Genomic DNA, 23992 nt, shown 5'->3' with positions numbered 1-23992 from the left:
GACGAGCACCCAGGAGAGTTATAGATCTCATGATATACGAGGCGAAGTGGTGGCATTTGCGTAATGGAGTTATGTGATGAGGTCTGGAGTTGATGCGGCTTGGAGAGGGGAAGCGGAAGAAGCATGATGTGTCGACAATTGTTTGACGCTCTTCATAGGACCATCTGACATCTGCATCTGCGGCTGGTGCCTTTCAGGGGTCCACACCTCAATAAATGCATCTTGGTTGGAGAAGTCGAGTCCATTTCGGGCATCGTGCGAGATCTTTCCGCTCACTTGGGCAGATCGTGGAGAAAGCAGACATGGCAGAGTCGTGGTCATGGGCGGTCGTGATTCTCCAATAGCAGCTTCCAGCGGCAACCACAGAGAATATTCATGGCATTTGCCAATTGCATCCCGATGAGGCTACACGTTTTCCGAATGCCATATCACCCTTTGGCTTTTTAAAAGCAGTGTTTTGCGCGACTAAATGCAGTTAGCATGTTGTCGTGCAGAACAGACGATGCGGACTCACTTGACCCCTCGACACAACCTGCAAGATCACTTGCAAAACATGGAGCAAACAAAGATAAAGGATAAAAGATCAGAAAAGTTATACGTACAAACACTACCATCTATGTATATATATTCAACACCGATTGCTAAGCTCGGATTTCGCACCATCCAAATTCGGAAACGGTTCGTACACTCGTATAACCATTTCCGAATTCAATACGCGTACGTACACAATGCGACTACGTAAGGAAGATAGATGGTGTGGTTTTTCTCTTTCTAAATCAACCATCATGTGCCAATAACGCCGATCGATTCTACCTGTCGTGATACAAAGTTTAGTAGTATTGAATAGGGTTAAACGTGGTCACGCTCCCGATACACGGTCAAAAATACTTTCGCAGTTGGAAGACAAATTATTTAGAACACTCCAGAACACAGGCTTACAAAAGCCAGACCAGACCATACTGCGCTACCTTCTTTAACATATGTAAACGACAATCCGGAAAATCTACGCTTCAAGCTCTAGTTACAGGGCTACAAAATGTCCTAGTTGATAGTCATTCCCTTGTAAAACGCCCCAACAAAGTCGATCCCTCCAGCCCATCGGGTATATGCCTCATTAATCGTCAATTCTACCAAGCTGTAATATCATCCACTTCAGAAACCACACTCTTTTGCGCTGCCGCTCCAGCGGCCTTGTCATCCTCCTCTGCACCCTCCACCCCAGGACCACCCATTATATCTGGAAGCGCCTCTGCTAAGAATTCCAAGATATGATGATTGACCTGCTCAAATTGTAACAAAAACGCATCGTGACCTTCTGGCGAATCTATCTTCCGCAATCTTGCATTTGGAATGGACGCAGCAATTTCCTTCTGTTCATCAAATGTGAAGAGCCCATCGCTCTCGATGCCCAGCACAAGTGTCGGCTGTTCAATTTGAGCAAGCGCTTCCGCTATAGGATTAGCTGAATCGGCAGGAACACGATACCTCGATACGTCGTGTGTATCAAGTTTGCGAGTTATAGCAATGTAGCAGTTTCCATCGAAGCGTTTCACGAATTTCTCGCCCTGGTAGCGAAGATATGACTGTGCAGAGAAATACGTCGAAGTGCCTCGCTGCCTATTGGTCGGACGAGTTTGCTCTTGGGAAGAGGGAAGTGACGGCGTAGCACCGTGGAACTGTGGATCGGTAAAGTTTGAAGGGTTTGTGCCATTTGTACTAGAAATTGTCGTCGAGCTGCCGGATCGAGAAATTGGCGACCTGGTTGATCGATGCCCATCATTGTGAATCGCCAAATGCTCCTCAGACGGCGTCGACGGCCGTTGATATCCACTGATGGATTGCTGCTTCGATGCATCAGGTGTGTTCCGACCAAATCTGGCCTCGAAAGAATTCCGGCTTCGATATGTGAGCAAAGCAGACATGCGGGCTGCACCGAGTCCAGCTGAGGGAGGGTCCGAAAAAGGGTAGTAACCATCGTCGTATTTAGGATCCGCATAAATGCTTTGTCTTTGTGCTTCACCCCAACTAATACCCCAAGCACTATGCCGACTGGATGTTGCAATTGGTACGATTGACCGGACGTATTCTTTGCCAAAGTATGCCCATTCCAGTACCAGCATCCCTCCCATCGAACCACCTATCGCAGCCGCGACCTGGCGTACCCCCAATTCATCCAGAAGGAGTTTGTGTAAACTATGACATGTCAATCTCGATAACCAACATGGGCTCATTCACCGTACTTCACATCGTCTCTCACAGTTGTAAGTGGAAATTCAGGACCGTATCTTTCGTTCTCTGGATTCCCATCTCGACAGGTGACAGGACTCGCTGTACCATAAGGACTTCCTAAGCTGTTCATGCATACAACGAAGAATCTTGATATGTCGAAAGCGCGTCCTGGTCCACCTAGCAATGGACCCCACCAGTCACTAACATCGGCACTTCCAGTCAAAGCATGGCAAATAACCATCGCATTATCGCGGTTCGCAGAGAGCTTTCCTCTGGTGCTATAAGCGAGAGGAACATTGTGCAGGGTAACGCCGGATTCGAGAGTAAAGCTGGGGATGATTGCGATCGTTTGGTTTGGTATCAGAGATGCGAATGGGTTCTCTGGCTGCTGCTGCGTTCTTTCTTGGACGTATTCAGTTGGGGTTTTTCTTGGTGGTGGGGTAGTTGTTGGATGGCATATACTGACCGTAACGTGCGTTCTTCAGCCCATTGGGCTCAATCGTATCTGCCATAACACTATATATAACGAAGTGAAAATTGATCTTTGGAAAGTAAGACTACCTTCCAATTCCAGTATAATGTCGAGATTTGCTTCCTACAGTAGGCTGAAATGCGTCATGCGCACCCAGTCATATCTGACAATATAAATATTTAAAGTGGGACCAAATGTATTTCAGCCACTTTGGTCGGGTTGAAATCCCGGTCGAGCGCGAGAACATGCCGTCAAGGTCCCCGCGTTTGTAATAGAGCTTCAAAAAGGCGAAACCAAGGAAGAAAGCTGAACATGATATTGTAAATATCCGCATCTGCTGATAGAACGTAAATCTAAATAAATGTAATCCTGAAACCAAAGCATGGTACATTTATTTGCAGTTCCAAACTCCGATGTTTTTTCCGACAGGTCTCACCGGTCCGATGCACTCTAGGCTCCGATAGAACAGAGCCGCATCGAAGTTGGAACGCGGTCGCGGGTGAATTCTTTCATGACAATGCTAGCTAGCTATTGTACCTCAATTTCCAACCACCTTTCATAGTGCTATTGTTTTCACCCTCAAGTATTCTGACTCACAGAAATTTTCTTACTCTTGACAAACAGCTCGCTCTGCGGCATACGATCCTTACTATTAATTTCGAGCGACCAGAATCTCGCATAAAGCGACAACGTTCGAGCAACATCTCCCCACATGTATCAAATTTGATATAGCTCAACATCGAGGCGGCGATGGCGCCAGCGAAGCGGAAGACACACGACGGGAGATCCTCGACAGATGCAGGCGAGAATCGGCCATCACCACATCGTCCTGGAAACATGAATCTAGGGCAGCATGACAGAGCAGCAGACCCTCGTAATAATGGACGAAGGCGCTCAAGTCGAGGAGGACAAGGAGGTGCCGGTGGAGGAAGACCCAATCGAAGAAACGAAGATCGCAATAATTCGAACCAATTCACAATCGGCGCGAGAGAAAATCAGACACCAGGACCTAGCTCTCCGCCTCCACGACCGCAAAGCGCAGTACAAACGCCAACTGCTACACCTAGCCCTGTATTCAAACGGGAGGTCGCCCCATTTGATTACACCTTTGTCACTGACGAGCGAGTGGCATCTTGGAGTACGGGTGGTCGTGACGAGGTTGCGAAAGCGGGCATACAGGCACGTCAAGATGAAGATTCAATGGATCTGGCTTCCGTCTTCCACGAGCTATCACGCGCAAGTCTTGATGGTCGAATCGATGCATCCGAATGCGGTACATGTATCAAGGACATACTAAATTCCGAACCAGCTTCAGAAGACAGCAGCTCTGATGGCTCGTTTGATGCTCATACATACTTTCTGGACATGATATCTATGATATACGACGCGGAGGAACCACCTTTCAATCCTGCGCTGAAAGCGTTTATCACTGCGACAGGAATTTCACCTAATCTTATGCGCCAAAAGCTTGATGCGCAGCTTCTACAAAACCTTGGGTTGACAAGGGACACTTTTATTCGAGTCGGAATTCGCCAAGCAACCCACTTGCTTTATCGGCAAGCAAACTACAATCTGCTCCGCGAGGAAAGCGAAGGATACTCCAAGCTTGCAACTGAACTCTTCGTTTCGAGCGGAGGTAGCGATTCCCTGGTGGATCAAGCAACTCAGGCGCAAGCGCGAGATGCTTTTGAACGGGTTAAAGGTCTTATTGGAACTTTCGACCTCGATGTCGGCAGGGTGCTTGACATAACGTTTGACGTGTTTGCGTCGATTCTGATAAAACAGTACAAGTTCTTTGTCATGCTACTTCGAGCTAGCTCTTGGTGGCCTAAGCACGACCTCCACGGTGAAATTGCCAAGTTTGAAGGACTGCCGTCTTGGGCATTACCTGGATACACGGAATCAAAGGATGAAGAGGAGGCTGCAAGGTTGTACAGAATCAAGAGAGATTCAGCATTCTGGGACCGAGCACGCCTAGTTGGACTGGATGCATTCTTCGAACTAGGAGGTAGGAAAGTGGTAGATGCTGATAGTAAAGCTCGACTCCTGGGTGCCAAGGGGAGCTTTGACGAAGAGCAAGACGCTGATTGGAAATGGATTGAACAAACTGGGACGTTTCCACCAAATGGAAACAAAACCGCCGCTCAACTGCTAGGCTTCAAATTGCGATACTACGTGTCCCCGGGCCGCGACAAGGGTGAAGATTTTCCGGCGAACCTCATGTATCTGGCTGCTTTGCTCATTAAGATTGGCTTTGTGTCTTTACGAGACTTATATCCCCATCTTTGGCCGTCAGATGAGCAAATGTCAGCTGTCAAGGAGAAGAAGGAAAAGGAATTGGCAGAGAAAAGCAAAGCAGCTCGCGGCGGAGGTGCAGCTAATGCTTTAGCTATGGCGGGAGCACTAGCCGACGACACCATACCTTCTGGCGGGAGGACGCGAGACACAACTACAAAAGCGGACGACGTCTCAAACACAGAGGGCAAAACCGAAGATAAAGAGAAGCCCAAAGAGTCCGCGGATCAAAAGTCCCTACTGCTGATCAATCTTTTGACTATCGGCGCAATTCCGGAAGCTTTGTTCATCCTGGGTCGTTTTCCATGGATTCCAGATGTCTTTCCTGAGGTCATACCACTTATCAATCGCATATTAGACCACTCCATCAGTGATGTTTATGCTACGACCCGACCGATAGCATCATCAACTGTGGCTTGTTCTAGCAAGAAGTTTGTAAGCCCAGATCAGAGTGGAATGCCGAAGGGCCAGATTCGCCTTGCTCAACCGCCGACCAAGTCGCTGATGCGATGGCCTTTCCCTCAGCAGTATGATGACCCTGCTTCTAATACCAACTATAAATTTTATTGGGAAAGCTGGGCAGACATAATACCAATGTGTCAAAACGTGGATGATATCTTCACGCTTTGCGGCACACTGCTCAACTATTCTGGTGTCAACATCGGGCGGCATCCTTCCCTTTTATCGAAACTCGCTAGAATTGGGGCTATGAGTCTCTCAAATGATAGTTCTAAACAAAACTTGGACAGGTGGCAGGATCTCTTAAAACGTCTTCTCGTGCCAGCGCTCAGCTTGACGAAAGCCAACACTAGTGTGGTCAATGAAGTCTACAACATGCTTCGCTATTATCCGGTCACTATTCGATATACAATATACGCAGAGTGGTTCGAGGGTCAGATATCACGCCTGCCTGCAATGAAAGCCGCCTTCGCGCAGACTCGACTTGAAACACTCTCCACTATGAAGCGAATCAGTAAAACCAATATTAGTTCAATGGCGAGACGCCTTGCCAAGGCCGCCTACGCATCGCCGGGAATAGTGTTCAGTGTCGCTCTGAGCCAAATCGAGTCCTACTCTAATTTGACAGATGTCGTGGTGGAATGCGCCAAATACTTCACCGACCTCGGTTATGATGTTCTGGTCTGGTCGCTCATGAGCTCCCTCGGAGGCAAGGACAGAAATCGGAATAACTCTGAATTTGCTTTGCTTCCAAGTAGATGGTTGATTGCGCTGTCAAAATTTTCGGGCAAGGTGTATAAGCGTTATTCGATCATGAACCTTTCACCTATCATCCAATACATAAACCATCAACTATATCGTGGCAATGCCACCGACTTAGTAATTTTGAGGGAGCTCATTGCTTCTATGGCGGGAGTGGTGCCAGATACGGATTTCACGGATGCTCAAATCACCGCGATGACTGGTGGGCCCGCTCTTCGACGACACACATTGATCAACCTCCAAGATTTGCGTTACGAATCAGTCAAAACCGCCAAGCGTCTAATTCGAGCCCTGACTGAATCCAAGCTTGCTGGCCAGTTGCTGCTCTCTATTGCTCAGCATAAGCAATCAGCCATTTACACCATCTCTGACGAGGAAGCTCACATAAAAATGCTGGCCACTATGGTGGACGAAGCCCAATCTATGTTATTTCAATATTTGGACCTCCTCCGCAGCAACCTCAGTGTCGAGGAGTTTGACGAGCACGTCCCTCGCATTCCTGATCTCATGACTGAATTTGGACTTGCTCCATCTCTTGCTTTCATGATCGGACGAGCTAGCCTTGTTCATCATATATTACAACTAGCGCCACCAGTCCTCAACGGCGACCGAAAAGCTATCATGTCTCCTCCAGAGGCAAAGACCGATACAGAAGGGGATATTGGAATGAATGAACCTGGCGACAACGCCGCCATCGGTGATGGAACCAGTGCGATTGTGAAGAGCGAAAATGACGTTGAAATGGCTGATAAGGACGGCAGATCCTCTGGAACTCCCAATCCAGTGCAAAATGGTGCAGGCGATTCATATGACAAGCTCATGGAGCCTTTAGTGTCTTGTGTTCAGACCGTCCTCTCAGAGCACACGTGGAACGCGATGAGTCCCGATTTCTACGTAACCTTCTGGTCGTCAACACTGAGTGATCTAAATCCACCTGACCTTCTTTACGATGCGGAAATCAAGAAAATCAGAGAGCAGGAGAGAATTGTGGGGAACGATCGTGCTGACATGTCACGATCCGGCTTGGCTAAGAAGGAAGAGACGAAGAAGAAATTGGCTGAGACGCGAGAGGATATTCTAGCGGAGATGCACAAGGAAGTCGATGCCTTCACCAAAGGACGAACCCGTTTGCTGAAGCGAAAGTCTCAGTGGCTGCAAACTTCCGTCAAAATTTTGCCCGACAGAGTCAGTGACGAGTTGCTCGAGAAGTGTTTTATTCCTCGACTGCTGCTGTCACCCACAGATGCAGATTACTCGTTCCGGATGATAAAGTTCTTGCACGATAATGCGGTACCAAACTTTAGGACACTTTCGGTATATTTGCGTATCTTCAGGACTAACCGCCTTCGCACTATAATCTTTACATGCAGTGTTCGTGAAGCAGAAAATCTCGGACGTTTTCTCAAATCAGCACTTTTGGATCTTCAGAAATGGCATTCGGACAACGCCATTTATGATGAGCAAGCCTTTGGTCGGCGCAAGAGCCTAATAGGATTTGCCAAAAAACTGGAAGCTGATGGAACACCAGTTGCTTTCCTTCCCTATGAGGATTTCCAATCTCTCCTCTTACGCTTGCACACTGCCTTATACTCCTCGCTCCATGATTGTTTCGATGGAACGGAATGGATGCAAATCCGAAACGCAATCACGATATTGAAGACCGTCGCTGAGGTCTTCCCTACAGTTGATACTCAGGGTTTGGACCTCATTGCACAGCTCGAAGCTCTCACTGCCAGAGAAAAGAATGTGAGAGAAGATCTTGCTCTGACAGGGAACGCTGTCTTGGTCCTTTTGAAAAGACGAACCAAAAATTGGATAAGCCAAAAGAAATTTGCGCCACTAGCTGTGAGTTAATATCGTTGATCAGACTTCGAACGATGCTAATCATCTACAGCCTCTTCCAAAGGTAACAAATGGAGGCGCTGCTCCTTCATCCGCAAATTCGAAAGCCAGCACACCCAAGACTTCCCTAAAGCCTACGGCTCCCGAATTTCAACCTAAGTCCAGAGCAAGGTTAGTGTTCCAACCTAAAGTATCTCCAATAATCTAGTTGTCCTAATCATCCTTTAGCTCTGCCGGTGTGTCTACTCCTAAACCCGGAGAAGTAGAGGACGGCGAAGTCGATGATGCAAGGCATGCGAAAAATGCTACAGCCGCAGCGAAGAACCTTAGTGATGCTCAGCCCGCGGCGCCATCTACCCCCGCAAACCCACCTCCTCAAAGATCGGAGATTCTTATACAGAGAGAAAAGGTCAAGGCTGAGAGAGCTGCTCAAGCCCTTGCGAATGTCCCTAGTCGACCCGAAACTTCGAGACCGCATACACCAAGTACAATTCTTGATCGCGCTCCTCCGAGTCTACCTAACCGCCCAGATGCTCCGATTCCCGCCCATAGTCATATTGATAGGCATCGTCACTCCGAGCGTAGAGATGAGCGAAGCCCGCGGGTCGTTGATTCGGCTCGAGTGGACCGACCTGGTGACAGAACTCGGGAATACCCTGCTGGAAATCGCCGAACCGCAGAGCCAAATCCACGAGAATTTGGGAGAAGCACAGATAGGGGCCTGATTCCTGATCGTGAGAGATCACGTCCAGAGCCGCCACCACGATGGGTTCCGGACTCCTCGCGAGAAAACACAGAAAGAGGCCTGAACGGGTCTCGCTCCAACGACAATATCGGCCGTCTATCTCGCGAACATGCAATGGCTCCTCCACGGTCTACCGCTCCCTTGATCGATCGTGGTGTCGTGGTGAACTCAGATAGGCTCTCTCAAATCAATTCAGAGAGTAAAGATCTCATAGATCCTGGAAGAGCTGCACTCATCTCATCCTCAGACGCTCGATCCGATTCGCCACGTCGACATAGGGACGACGTGAGAGATAGACCGTCACCGCGAAATCAATCACCTAGACGGCATCCTTCTGATAGAGATCACACAGATTCTAGACGTGATGATAGGTCGACTCGCGGAGGGCCCGCTGATGTCAACACGCCTCCTAGAGCTCGACATGATGATCCAGGTGTTGCTCCCATAGGACCTCGGGGCGACAGATCTGTTGAAAGAGCTCCAGAACGCAATGACCGGGCGTCCTTTCCTTCGACGCCTCCTGTAGCTCGTCCTATTGATCCTGACCATGGTCGATTGAACGCTGGCAACCGTCAACCACCGCCAGATCCAAATTTTGGTCGCCTGAATCCTAGTTCTGCACAAGACATACCTTCAGGGCCACGGGATAGGCAGATACGTGGGGCAAATCGTGCAAGCGGCACTCATGCTCCACGTGGAGACGGCAGACCTTCAATGGATCAACAGATACCTCGTCCGCCAACCCCAGATAAACAACCGCCGACGGGCCCGTCATCTGGGAGACACCCTAGACGATCTACATCTGGCCAATTTGACAATGCATCCCATCAAGGTGGCATGCCACAAAATACACCACCTGCTGGTGGTTCTGCGCCTGGCGTTCACCCTGATAGACTCAAACACCTACCACATACACCAAATCAGCCGCATATATCTCACCAGCAACATACTCCGCATCAACATCAACCCCCAATCCAGCCACCACTTCCAATGAGTGCCCCAATACACCCTGATAGATTGAAGAAACTTGGCAGTGATGGTCCAAATGTGCCATTGCCTACTGTCAGCCAAATGAATAACAATCGACAGAGGCCTCCAGTGCCATCACTTAATACTAGTGGGCCTCCATCTGGGCCTAAGGGATCACAATTGAGCCCAGTAAATCCAAATCCCAATGGTATGGCACCACCAACTGGGCCAGCGTCTGCTCAAGAACGAGCGCAACGTGGTGGTAGGAGGCAGCTTGCTGGAATCAACAATATGTTACAACAAGGAGGTACACAAAATGGATCAATTAGTGTAAGGGGTCGTGGCAGAGTTAGTGCCGGTCTTCAGCAAGAATCCCCAATATCAACCTCCCCCAACCAGATACCTCCACCTCCACCTGGTCCTCCTCCTGGAAGGCAAGCCCCGAGAGAAATCAGCCGAGATATGGTCAACCCTGCCCGGGCTGACTTGATCGAGGGATCTATGGATGAGCGGGAGAAAGACCGCAGTAGCAGACGATCAGGTCGTCACAGTAGGCGAAGCTCAAAGAGCCCTGGTCGTGAACGTGATTCGAAGCGTGGTAACCCGGAGGAAGACCGACCTCCAAGGGGAGACTATCGGGAACGTAGAGGTGGTGATCGGGAAAATGATAGAGAAAGGCATCCAGGTCGATCACCAACGCGTGATCTAATGGCCGGCAGGGATGGAAGTAGTGGAGCTCCGCGGGAGGGTCACAGAGATCGTGACTCTAGTAGACGTGATGGCAGAGAACGTGATACTGCACGAGAGCCACACGATGGACAGTGGCCAGGAGAAAGGGGGCCAGAGAGAGCCCCAGGGGGGCGAGGTAGAGAACCAAGGGGTGACGGCCGTGGAAGTGACGACCGTAGAAGTGGCGAGGGACGGGATAATCGCCCAAGCAGAGGGGATGAAAGTCGGAAGCGTCGAAGTGATGAAGGAGCGATCGACCCTCGAGGCCACGACAAAAGACCTCGACGTATGTAATAAGCCATGGTATCCGAGATTGTCGGTACGTATATCGCGAATGGCATTGTAAGATTTCGTGCGTCATTTGAAGATTTAGATATGTCTTCTAGAACATTCACCTTTTTAATTCATATGCATTGGGAGGGCGTTTGAACGTCGTCAAAATACGATTAGTGCATTTCATGGTGGCGAAGGGCTATTCATTTTAAGCCTATTGGTGGTTCTTACGTATATACGTACCTACAATCTCCTCTACCGTTTCTCCTTTGTGTTTGGAGGGTGAAGTTGCTACAATATGTATGAAAATAAATAGTATAGGAGAGAAATATTTAGGGTATTCTCTTTGAAAACTTGGTTAGAGATGATGCCGTTGTGGAGTGAAAGTGTTGCCATTGTTCGAAAGATATGCACCTCTGTTTCTTTGAAGACACGAAAAAATCTGGATATTATCTACAAGTAATATCTTACAAGTGTAGAGTACTGATCTGATACCTTTAAGCTTTACCCCGGCTCGCGCGGGACAAAATAGATGGCAATACCAGCTTATTACTCTGTAAATTTATTACATAATTCAGAGCGGGCAAGCAGCTTAAATTGGAATTTTGTTTGAATAAATTTCAAAAGAGTATATCTATATGGTATAATTAACGCATTTATTCAGAGCAAACATCGTGCTGCGACTGCCACTTATCATGTCCACCGCGAGCTGCCTTTCTCTGCTAAAACTACACTTTTCCTGCTTTGAAATAGTCTTCTTTCACATTGAGAATACGAGTCGGGAAGAGAGTAACCATGGCATATATTCATTCAAAGACGGATATTAGATTGAGTATCACGGAGCAGGGCCACATTGTGTATAGTTGTGGAAAAGAAACAATCACTCAAACTGCGGTTGTGTAAAGAACTTAACCAGTGTATCACAGCTACCTCCCGTATGTCCCGGAGAATGTTGCTGTAATGACTGGGTAGTAAGGCATCGGATCCCTTCACTAATTCAATAGTCCGCGGTGTCGACTAGTACGTGCTTCAGTTTAAGGGTTCTTGTGGAATAATAGTTCTCTGTCTTTCATTTGAAGACAAGGGCGTTGAGGTTGAGATCTAGTGTTTGTGTTTGTGTTTATTTCGTTGCGCGCAGTCTATGTAATCATCAGAATCAAGTATAGGATAACTGAATTTAGTTTTCACATTTATTTAGTACAACTGTTTTATGATTCTCCTCCTCGGCCTGTCGTTCTCTAAAAGACAAATAACAGTCCTTGTATTCCTTATACTACCTATGAAACTCCAATAGATCGTTCCTTCGTATAGTGTAGAATTTGGCCATACCAGTGCTTTCTCCACGTCCTTGCGGGCGTCTTTGTTTCGGATAGTCGACATTTATCTTATAGCACAAGGATCGAGGTTATCCGCATTTATAGCAAGGGGTATGTAGGAGGGGTCTGGAGGTCCAAATACGGCCTCTGGATCTTGAGATCCAGGGCTTGGCCGCCTATTGTGATTTGTATGTCTGATAAGTTATTGAGATACTCGTTGTAACATCTTTAACGTAAAGCGGGTGAAGGAAACGTAGTTGACAGAACTTATAGGTATTTCAAAGTCATGCGATAAATGTAGAGAAGTTGAGGGGTATGATTACAGAGGATAATGGCTGCCGTTAATTTGAGATTAAGTAAAATCAACCAGACTCGTGGTGGACAACTTAAGTGTTAGTCACCTACGCACTGATCTATAGACTTGACAAGCCGATTTCGAATAGAGCCCCAGGAGGTATCATTCACTCATAATAATAGACGGAGCATGTGATATTGTGCCAAGTTAATTCACCAAATGTGTAATATTTCGTCAATTCTTTTAAGAGAATATTGTGACTCGACTGCCAGTTGTTTTTGTTTTGTCTTCCACGAGAGCACTTGTAATTCGAGACAAAAAAAGCTAAGCACTCACCCATCTATTACGAATCCATATCCTAAAATTGGGTTGTTATTAGAAGGTAATTTACTAATAGAAAAATGCATTCTATTAGTACGCGGTCTAACGAGGTTGTCACGATGTACCTCACGATATCAAAAAATATATCTTCAAAACTCCAAAAAGATATCTTTCGCACTTGCCCTCGGACGGAATCGAACCGGCAACCTCGTCATATCACGTGATAGTGAGTTTACTAGTGACGCGCTCTACCATTGAGCTACGAGGGCTGTTGTGATTGGTTGAAGAAGATTTTTATTTTTATATCTATATACTTTACCACATTGTGAGCTACACAGACGAGGCAGACCCACTAAGAATCCGTTTAGGTAAACGAACCCAACCGACTCGCGGATACGGTAGTGGGGACCGGGCGACTACCCGATGGGTGGAACAGGGCAGGGACGGCTCCGGGAGGGGGTTGCAAGCGGACTCTTGGTTCCGCTGTCAGAAGGGTCCGAGCGGCTTCATTTTCTTCTCGATCTCGCTTGCGTTTGGCCTCCCGGTTTAGCTTGACGGCTCAACTGCTAGTGTTTGGAGTTGCTCCGGCGGTGAAGATGTATGTCTTTCTAGGCTTTGGTCTTTGGAGGGGTCAAGTTGGGTAAGCACTTAAATTCAGAGTGAGTGCAACTGAAGACGGCCCCTTTTTTGTTTGCTTTTTTAACCGAGTTAGACTCGTCCGTTTGGAGTCGTGTTTTGCAATTCAAAATTACATCTTGGTGATCTTGTCCGGTATTCATTAATCAAGTCCAAACACATCTGAATCAGTCTCAACTCCAGCGTCATGTTTGAGTATGTAAACTCCAGGATAGACCTAGAAACATGGAAAGTCTTCAGGGAAGGCAAGACAGCTAAACCCTACTGTCTCTTCCACGGGTAATAATGGCGCCCACTTAGATTTCCCACTTACTCACGTCCTCCCGACCAAATCCTGGGGTTTACTAGTAAGGATTCTTTATCGATTCTAAAGCATTTCCTTGAGACACAAAAATCGTATCGCCAACTGCGGCCAACTACGCGACCAGCTCTTAGTCAATTTGTGCCCAATTGGGTAGGCAGTCAACTAGAACAACTGCCGGGAAGGACTCAGATTTAGCAGGAGGCGAACAAAAAGGTCTGTGTCTATCATGGCACCGATACGATGTTTCTTCCGAGGCACAACTACTTTTCGGACACGGGCAGCAGGAGATAAACACTTGACCACGATCGGGATGAACAGAGGTGGGTGTGGTTTTTTGTGGATAAGTAAGGTTTTCGGACATTCGATCTCGATAGAGTAGTGGTACGTGGACCCTTGGGTGGATAGGCATGTGAGGTGGAGTTACATTACTGGGATTTGTTGGTCGTGAGGGGTCTTTCGTTCAGTGGATCACTACTATATTCTGTCCGTATTTTACAAGGCACATCGAAGTGTATTTGCTTTATCAAGTGGGGATTGGAATATAAGACTCGGATTGTCGGATGAACATGAGTGGTATAATTTTATGGAGCGCAATGAGACGGATACTGTTTCCATTTCGTGGGAGACTTGAGGTAACTTGCGAAGGACATTTGTAATTATATGACAGTGTCGTAGAAAATAACTTTTGTTTATGGAGTGACGAGCAAACACTCTTTGAGAACTCGACTTTTGAGATTCTGAACAAAATTCAGTCAATTTCGATTTCAACAAAGTAATAACAGCAGATACCTACGCAATCATGTAGTCAAACTCACGAAATCTTCAAGTTTGGCTACAATAAAAACCACAAGGAGACATAGACTTTGTATTCAATGTGAACTTTCACTTGCACGTGTGTCACAAAGATGTATCAAAAAGAAAACCTCCGAGTTCAGTAATTGGAAGTAAATTATATTTACTAATTAATTAATCGCCTTTTTATATAACTCTATAGGTCCCATATTTACAAATCTATCATCACGCTTCGTCATTATATGCAGGTCATCAGAAACAATAAACACAAACTACCACGGTCCACGATCAAATGTAGACGTAGCAGAATGGGCCAGCAGTGGTACTCATAAGATCTCTGATCTTGATATCTGGTGCGTTGACACCAAGACTGATAATATCATCGAGCGTACCATCTCTGCTTGGAGGAGAGTTGTTCAGAGTGATGGTACCACCGATTGCGTTCTGTCGGTTCTTGATGTCCTGGTTTTGCCAGATCCACCAAACACGATCGATTTGGCCGTGGTGAAGCCAGAAGACTGGGTCTCCTGGAGATGTGAAAATGTCTCCTCCTGGGTCACCTGCGGCGATGAAGTGTCCTGCGGTGTGAACACCGTACTCTCCATTGGCAAAGTCACCTTGCATGGTGGTTTGGAAATCGTCGATAGTAGTGTATCCGGTGATAAGGTCGGTAGTGTTCTTCTCCGATGCGTAACGAGTGGATACCCATGAAGAGACGTCACGTCTGATACAGCGAGGGTTGTAAACGGTTCCGTTGTTTGGGACGAGACCGACACCCGATAGGGTTGGCGAGACAGGGCCAAGGTTGACTTTAGAACTTTGCGAATGTTAGAAGTATTCTCCTCGCAAGACGATGCATAGACTTACTTCTTGAAAGGACCGGAGTTGATGCAACCGCCACCGGCTCCTGGTGGAACGCAGTTGAGTTGAGTTGGGAGCGCTTGGGTGCAATCGTGGGCTTGGAAAACACCGTTGCCGCTCATACTGTAGTCACTTCCATCGAAGATTGGTGAGTTGGCAGGGTCGTTAGCCCATTTGCCCCAGTTCCAGTACTATCCGGTTGATTAGTCTTGTATGTAAAAGCGGGACATAAGAACTTACAGGTTGGTAACCTTGGTAACCGCACTCATTGCGAAGAGCTTGCTCATATGTCCAGGTGAAATATCTGTGCCACGACAGGAAATTGGCAGTGCCGTGGATTGATAGAGTTTGATTGATGTGGGTGTAGAGGAAGTCATCGTAACGAGACTTTGCTCCAGGGACGACCTTTGAGTCAGTGCGAGCTGGCTTGGACATCAGACACAGAACGGCATCTGTGTATGATTTGCGCTCAGCCTTAGACAGAGTTCCCCTACTCGAAATTAGCGCCAATCTACCAGAAACTGCCGGTGGGGGTTCTCACCATTCTCTTCTCACAGCGGTGTTTGCCAAAGTGCAGGTTTGCTTAACACCAGCAAAAAGCTGAGTAATTTGGTAGGTTGCGAGGTTGAGAAATCCCTTTGCTGCGAGAATATCGGTATCAATGGTAAGTGCTGGCAGAGAGCTGGCGGTGCTGACTGCCAATAAAGGCGCCAGAGCGACGGTCGAGAAGCGCATTGTGATTGTCGGATCTTCTTCGAGAGTTGTGATGGAAAGTTTATCACTCGGAACTCTGATTGTTGAATGCTTGGTCCGTTGCTGAATGCTGCGAATGATGATAATTTGGGGACCAACGACGAGTATTAAAGCAACACCAGCCCTTGTCTATTTCTGAGAGTCTATTGATATTTTGTACATCGGACATTGGTGGGCAATGCTGCATGGGTCTGCGGGGCAATACTCTGCAATTTTATGGCCCTGCAGTTGGAGTTTTGTGGTCTGTAAGGTAACATCGGCCAATGGCCAGTGGCGAGGTGTGGGGAATACATGAATAAATTCCACTTTCGAAACGGGTCTGGCCTCAAAAGAAGCAAAGGAAGTTTCCAAAGACTCTGCCTTACGACAGTAGGACTGCAGTAGTACAGAGTGACAGCTCTTCTTAGAGCATTATTTTGGCGTCTTGGAGCGCTGTCACGTTGTCGAAAGATAAACTAGCGATGTACAAACTCTAAAGTAGCAATCAGGGTCCACAGAGACTAGACAATAGTCTCTACTACAATGGATTTACGGACCCGGAATATGCACGATACAAACAAACGTGTTACTCAGAATCAGGAATTCAATTCGGCGTTGAACGAATTTACCGAATTGCCGAGTCAATTTGATCGACTTATCAAGCCATTTCTTCGCCGGCGACGCTATTCAATGCTTTGCCAAAAAAGCATGTTGTCCGTCTCCTAGGTTCACAATGTAACTTGATGCGTTATAGGAAGTGATATGAATTTCTATCTCATTATTGATTTGTCGGCCTGGCCATCTATGTTTGGGGCGAAGCCACAGAGAGGTGGGGTTTTCTGACTGTATTGGGGAGGTAATCTATGCAGGTCCTCTCTACCTTTTCCAGGGTACTGGGTCATGCCACGATGATCTTCAAGAGGCGTGCTTTTGCCACGCATTGCTTTGCAGCAAAAACGATTTGCCGGCAGCCGAAAAGATATCAGTCCACATGAGGAGTGGGATTCGAAGGTTCTGTCAGTTCTTACTTTCGATGAACATTTCCTATTCTGGAGAGATACGCCCAATGGACGAGGATATCGCGGCAAGAACCTTCACAATATTAATCTTGCTGTTCTGAAATTCAATATGTCTTTCAATAGTCTTCTCGCAGTTTCTTGGAAGTTGGAAGGGCTGAGACCAAAGTCGCAGATGCTGAAAAGTCGGCGCGTGTTGTTGATGTTCTGCAATTCTATATATACTTCAAAAGCTTTCACTCACTTCCTTGGAAGAACTCAACCCGGAAGCATAGGGTCATAGCCGCTTCAAGTTGGCGAGCATTTTTACCATTCGTTGTACTCACACTATCACAAACCTTCGAATCCGACACTCAGAATTTCCTCCACAGAAGTAACACAATAGGCGGTGTCCTTTTAGGTAAAGTCGCTTTATTACCCTGCTTCCTCAATCCATTGCCTTGTCTACTGCTCCTGATGTCTCCTTCCACTTGGACCAGAGGAGGAAGGACAAGTCAACGGAAAGCTACCACTCGACAGTCAACAGCTGGTCTACAATTTGGGGATCAAAAATGATTTTTTTGGTTTTTCTTAAAGTATTAGTAAACTCAAAAATGTGAATTGCAAGTCCTTTCTCCTCATACGGAAGAGCCGCCAATTCAACGGCTGCAGGATGGTTTATTTTGTGTTAAATGATGTCAAAAAGCTGCCCAAAGATTTTTTCATCAAAAGGACAACGAAGTAAAGCATCAGTCAGATATACTTGTCAATATTGAATTACCAAAGTAATTGAACAGTAATCGTGTACCTACTCAGATAGAAATCGGCGGCGTAATTTTCCAAGGGGATGACATCTCATGGCTTCTCGAATGAAATGTAGTGGATGGAAATGCAACCGAAATACATACAACCAACAGGTTCTGCTGGCTCATTTGACATCTGATAGGTAGATACCCGTAAGAAGGCGGTAATACACCAGTGCGTCAAGCGTCTCACAAGACACCCGTTTCACTAAGACTTTGTAAAATTTACTGTATCTAGAATTTAGAATCTTGGGTTGAGTATCCGTACGTGAGGGTAATGAACTTACAAAAGGAGGTAAGTCTACTCCATACTGGTCTTTCACAATACGTATTTGGATTTGATCTCAATATTGCGGGATACCTGTCTCATAGACCCCCAACACACCAGTGACCAAAAAACAATGTTCCGAACACTAAAAATATCTCTTGCAAGCCGGTACAGAAGATCGTCAAGATTCTAAGATCCAAAAGCAAAACTATTTGGAAGGTGCTGAACAAGTCTCTGTGACCATTCGAAGCACGTTTGAGGGGAGTGCCATGTTCCATGGAAATACCTTTTCGCAAAGTTTCAATCAATTCACTTGCGAGAAACATCAGCTCAAGACTCGCAACCATATTCTTTCGGGCTGTAAAACTCTTCAGCTTCTTCAAATTTGCGGATTTTAGGAAGTAAAATAGACCATCAGGGAGACAATTGTTGTTTTCTCCACCGAGAGCTCAAGCATATGCTAAATTCCAACCGTTCGGGCATGTTTCTAAATGCTCACGACAACGTGAATTACTGCGCTCGGTCTGAGTTTACCGAATACGTCCCTGGCTAATCTTTATCATATCTATCAGTTATCATTTGCAGCAAGAACGTGCTGACCTTGTGCGTTCGTGTGCCTGGACAGTCCCAGATTACGAAAAACGTTCTCGAAGCGTTCTCTTTGGACTTCCCTGGCCTATATAAGCAGACTTATGACAACGTATTTGGGCTAGTATATCCGGGTCAATCGTTGTTTGGTATGCTCGATTTCCATAATTCCCAATTACCCAAAACTAGGACGATTTGGTCGATACCGTCGCCATTAATTCCACGATGTTACTACTTTCCATCAACTCTTCTTCTTTTGAGATGTTTCCCGTACCCGGAGCATCACTAATCCTCGGCACGACCCTTTTGTGTCGATTACATGCCGAGTGTTGGTGCGTGAGGTTGCGCGCTCTTCTGCTCCACATGGCGAAATATCCAACCTCTCGCATCTCCCCGATGTGGGCCACTCCGTCCCCCACTTGTTGCCCCGTCTCCCGCTTTCACAATTTTCATCTTTCACAAGTTGTTCTGGCAAAACCATCTGGATAATGTTCCTTCCATCACGGATATTCATGAAATCTGGTTCTTGAAACTTAGCATCAAACGTTTGCTATCCACGTCGTCGATCGTTTCTTCTCGCTTAAGCCAATCTGATGAGCTGAAACAGTCCCAATTTCAGCAAAGTTGCTCACGGGTTGCCACACGTGGGAATCCTACAGGAACAAGCTTTCTTCATTTTATGCGAAGGTGACAGAGTTGCATTGTGGCGGGGAAGAACGATTGTAGGGTACTCATTTTCATTGGTGTAGACTTATCCTTCACTGCGAGTTCCTTCGCTTAGAGGAAAGTCTCATGTCTTCGAATCACCTCGGCGAGAGTTTCGCCCTTCGCAGCGGACCCTGGCTATCAAGATCTCATATCCTTCATGAGGACCCTGGGTACAACAGGGATAAATCTTCTACAAGCCTTCTCGGGGAAAACAGGCTAAATGGCGTGTGTAAGGTTGAGTATGGTTGACACATCAGTGACCAAAACGTAAGGCTCGTGTCACTCATGGCGAAAGCTATGGCGTTCTACATCGAGTATCCCCAGAAACAATATATTGTTTAGGATCAAATTGTGTGGCGGTTTGTACTTCTCGAATCAAAGAGTTTCTTCTGATCCAAGTTCTTACCAGTAGATGTAAGCACGGTTTGGGGAAGAAGCCGAAAGACAAGACATAAGTGTATCGCTTGCACCGCACAGATAGTACCCCCTTGTCGTCATTAATACCTCGAGTACCGCTTTTTGACTAACGGCAATTCCACCGTATTCAGACGCCTCAACCGTCCGGTATTACCCTCCCGAAAGTCCGGGTTTCCAAGTGTGGCAGCTGAGTTGAACCTCTATCACTCCCCTGAAGCCCCTCGATTGCAGGGACGTTTTCAGTCTGGGAAAGGTTCTTCAACGCGCAAAACGTGCATACGCTTCCTAACAAGTATAAGATCATCACCTGCGTTAGAACCTCCCCAATTACATCTGGAGGCTCGAACCCGATCTGTTTCTTGCACCTTCATATGATTACCAGGTACTAATACGATCGATCTCGCCAGCGAGGATCAGCAAACCATCGCCCTGGATAGAGTTCCATTGACTTGGCTACAACAACCGCGAATCTCTTATATGGTTATACACGCGCTTGAATCGGTATCATAGTAGCAATGGCGCCTTCAGCTCCCTCATTGTCTCTGGACAATTACAACCTACAGTTCGAAAATGTAATGCGACAGTCGACCTTGGATCCTATGACTGGAGCACCACTCAGCGATGACAAGTCTACGAACGCACCTTCTATATTAGCGATCAACGGAGCGCTATGCGGAGTTACGTTACTCGTTGTTCTGGCGCGATTCTATGTTCGGTCTGTGATGTTGAAAAGTGTTGGTGCCGATGATTGGTTCATGGGGTTAGCAATGGCTTGCGGCGTTGGAACTTTCGTCTGTTTCATTGGAGAGACGCATCATGGGATTGGAATGAATTCAGACGCAATTCCATTCGCGGAAACAATCAAACAATTGCATTGGAACTTTGTAAGTCCTCCTAGTGTGCTTTGATGGCGTCCCGAGAACCTACTTGGGATTACTTTACGCCGACGTGCTAGAATATACAACTAACTCCCCGTACAGTTCCATTCCATTATCGTCACAGTAGGAATCTCCTTCATCAAACTATCCATTGCTTTCTTTTTGCTGCGGTTGGTACCAAGTAAGAAATACAAGATGTTTCTGTACTGTACTATTGGTATGTTCGCTATACCTTAAAACCGATTCAAGCACAAATGCTAATCATTAATCACCCATAGCTTTCTTAGCGGCTTTCCTGCTCACGAGTGCTTTTGTAAGTCAAATCTCATCCAATAAGCTGGTACTCTATTAATACTTCTGGTATTTAGACTATTATATTTGCCTGCCTTCCAGTCAGAGCAAACTGGGATCTTGTGCTTGCCAAGACCGCGAAATGCTACAGCAAAGACACCTTTACTGCAATCGTAAGCCTAAATGAATTTGCCGAAGAATTTGGGACCATGCTAACTTTTTGGTTTTAGGGACTTTTTAACAGCTGTAAGTTATCGAAAATTGGTGGTTGGATAAGTGCTTGAAACTAATTACTTTTAGCAATCAACATCATCACTGATGTCCTGTTCGCTACCCTACCTATCCCTATGGTTTGGAATTTGCAAGTCAACATGCGAACCAAACTCTCGCTGGTTGTCATTTTGAGTTTAGGATTATTGTAAGTCTCCTGCCTCATCTTTATGGCAACTATCCACTGACCAAAACTCCAGCGCCTGCGCCGCAGCAATAGTCAAAACAGTCCTTCAGTCAAAGCTATACGTAACGCCAAACACCACTCGAAACGATACCTATTTCATCTGGAACAGCGTCGAGCTCTACATCGGAATCCTCGCCGCATCTCTACCTTCCCTACGACCACTATTCAAGAGCTTCCTCGATTCTACAAAAGCGTTGCGCACGAAGATGTCCAGCAGTGGGAACCAGAAAATCGGTACCAGACACAAGTATTACATGCAGGAAGACGCGATTGCGATGTCCAACATGGGAAGCTCGAACGGGAAGAACAGGAAATACGATGTCAAAGTCACAACCAAGGACATGGACAAAGACGATTTCGGTACCAAGAGTACGCAAGATGGTGGAAGCAGCTACGAAAGTGTGGAAGGCATATTACCGATGCAGGGGATACAGAAAACAGTCAATATCAGCGTTACGAGGTGATGAATTGGAACTTTCTCATTTTGGGGAACCGGTCTGGCTGGCCGTCATGCAAAAAATTTATGTTCTTGAAGGTGTTTTAATTTGGGTACTCTTTTTGGGGTGCAAGCAGGATACCATTGATGCGCTCGCGGCATGTTTCGTATGTATGGTGTTATGTATTATGTATAAAGAATTGGATGAGGGTACGGGTGTTTGGACCGGCTGGAGGAGGAAAAGCGGTTACTGTAGGGGCATATTCAGTTACTGTATTTTCTAGCACAATACAGAGGAGAATGTCTGAAGGACTCCCCACAATACTACAATGGGCCTTTTTGACTCTCAACAAGTCTTCAGTCGACTCGCTTGGTGAATGCCAGATTGGAAATGCATTTGACCCAGGAGGCATTCCCGTCCGTTAAACGTGCCAGTTGACATTTGTACGTGGTTATGGGTGCCTAATAAAAGGTCAAGTCCAAGATTTCTTACTCAACTTAAACAATTGAAATATCAATACGACCTTGACTCTATCTTATTATAAAGACGGCAACTAAATTATGCGTTACAGCTTCTGTGCTTCATAACCTTGGCATTGGCTGAAGGCTTTACGATTCATTCTTTACATATATTTGCATTCTCTTAAAGTCTTTCGACTTAGTACTTTTCCTCTGCAACTTGTCGACCCTTTTACGGGGGAGAAAGAAATCCATTTTGACTGATAATGTACAGAGTGTATAGGTACAAATTGGGCGTAAAAAATAGACGTCAACGTTATCAGTACACTGAGAAAAGGTTTGGCCGAACTATCTACAGCCAAAAGCCTCTTGGTACTTTACAGTGACCTGTCTCTTCGGTTCGTCTATAGAAGTGCTAACGCACCTCCTAGAAGAATTATACTAAATCAGCGTGGTGTACAAGATAAACAACGAGAGAGATCTTAGAGTTACTTTAGATAGTATCAAAAAGCCAACACCTAACAAGTATTCGTCTATTGCCGAGTACTTTCATACGCCCAATCACTTATGTACGCCCTGAAAAAGATGGTTACAAAGCAACTTGAATGGCCAAAATACAGTAACTGATTGTAAAGCATACTATTTCGTGCGAAGCAAAAGCTCAGAGAATGGGGATCTCTACCTAGAACCTGGATCTGACTCGTGATGTCTATAATAAATACTATTTATGACAAGAGAGAGTAAAGCTTCGTTCTCGTGGTCGGCGTCCAACGCCAGATAGCTTCAACTTGGCTTGAGGTAATGATAAGTCATGCGACAGGCGACAGGCGACAAAATGTAGCACATTTATATATTTTGACTTTGATACTGATGAATCATGGAAGTGCGATATACACGAAAGCTCACCAGTGCCATCATAGTTTTACTGTCAGACTCGAAATTTCGATCTAACCGATGAACAGAGTCTCATATCCAATATAAATGAATTGTGGCAGTAATTAATATTGCGCCATATAACTAAAGCAGGTCTGATGTTCCCAATCCTTCTCTAGACTCCTTCATCTCAAAGTAATCATGTAGCAACCTTAATATAGCAGGCCCTTACAGCTAGCTACTAGGGTAGGATATCTGACGACTCGGTGGATACTGAATAGATACTCAATGGGTACAGAGGGGTACTCTGATATTGCGACATGCAACAAAACTCAGTCTGATCCCCACTCGTGTCCCAAGCAAGACTCCGCCAGTAAATCATTAATAAAGCTTTGTATTCTCGGTGTCTGGCAACTTGCAGGCAATTAACAGAGTACGACATGCAATAAGGTCTATCACAGTTCGATTAAGGTAAAACTGTAGCCTAGTTTCAACCGATGATCAGAAATACGATATTCAGCAAAAACAATTTGGTGTTTACTGACCGACTCGTGGTTTCACTTATAGTTGCCTACCTTCGTAGGTATGTAGTCTTGCCGTATTGAGCCTTACAGCTCCTTGTGCAAGATGACCTTGTGATTCGACGGCGACTCGACGGGTACTCGATAGGTACTCGTTGGGTACTGTAATTGCGACATGCAACAAAAGCCATCCCAGGTCAAGAGTAGATCTTGGATTTGCATTGTTTCAGGAAGGGTGTGCAAACGCTTAGTTGAGCTACAAAAAA

At 46.3% G+C, this 23992-nt stretch overlaps 4 protein-coding genes across 4 annotated transcripts; 2 read left to right on the top strand and 2 right to left on the bottom strand.

The window, feature by feature from the left end:
- Positions 1–1127: 1127 nt before the first annotated feature.
- GLAREA_11781 (alpha/beta-Hydrolase) lies at positions 1128–2741 on the bottom strand (the record flags this gene model as incomplete). Its single annotated transcript, XM_008089924.1, has 3 exons — positions 1128–2193; positions 2241–2631; positions 2696–2741. 3 exons carry the CDS (start codon positions 2739–2741, stop codon positions 1128–1130), a joined length of 1503 nt encoding a protein of 500 aa, XP_008088115.1.
- A 710-nt stretch (positions 2742–3451) lies between these two features.
- GLAREA_11780 (uncharacterized protein) lies at positions 3452–10796 on the top strand (the record flags this gene model as incomplete). The annotated part of the gene is made up of 3 exons (XM_008089923.1): positions 3452–8062; positions 8112–8230; positions 8288–10796. The coding sequence occupies 3 exons, from the start codon at positions 3452–3454 to the stop codon at positions 10794–10796; spliced, it is 7239 nt and encodes a 2412-aa protein (XP_008088114.1).
- Positions 10797–14727: 3931 nt separating this feature from the next.
- Positions 14728–16035, bottom strand: GLAREA_11779 (Di-copper centre-containing; the record flags this gene model as incomplete). Its single annotated transcript, XM_008089922.1, has 4 exons — positions 14728–15256; positions 15307–15491; positions 15541–15790; positions 15842–16035. The coding sequence occupies 4 exons, from the start codon at positions 16033–16035 to the stop codon at positions 14728–14730; spliced, it is 1158 nt and encodes a 385-aa protein (XP_008088113.1).
- A 4291-nt stretch (positions 16036–20326) lies between these two features.
- GLAREA_11778 (uncharacterized protein) lies at positions 20327–21901 on the top strand (the record flags this gene model as incomplete). The annotated part of the gene is made up of 7 exons (XM_008089921.1): positions 20327–20695; positions 20792–20906; positions 20968–21002; positions 21058–21153; positions 21211–21226; positions 21281–21398; positions 21451–21901. 7 exons carry the CDS (start codon positions 20327–20329, stop codon positions 21899–21901), a joined length of 1200 nt encoding a protein of 399 aa, XP_008088112.1.
- Positions 21902–23992: the final 2091 nt, after the last annotated feature.

The sequence above is a fragment of the Glarea lozoyensis genome (assembly GCF_000409485.1).
Source record: "Glarea lozoyensis ATCC 20868 chromosome Unknown GLAREA8, whole genome shotgun sequence".
In the NCBI taxonomy this organism is placed as follows: domain Eukaryota; kingdom Fungi; phylum Ascomycota; class Leotiomycetes; order Helotiales; family Helotiaceae; genus Glarea; species Glarea lozoyensis.
Note: the sequence above shows the minus strand (reverse complement) of the source record. Positions and strands in the feature narration are given on the sequence as shown.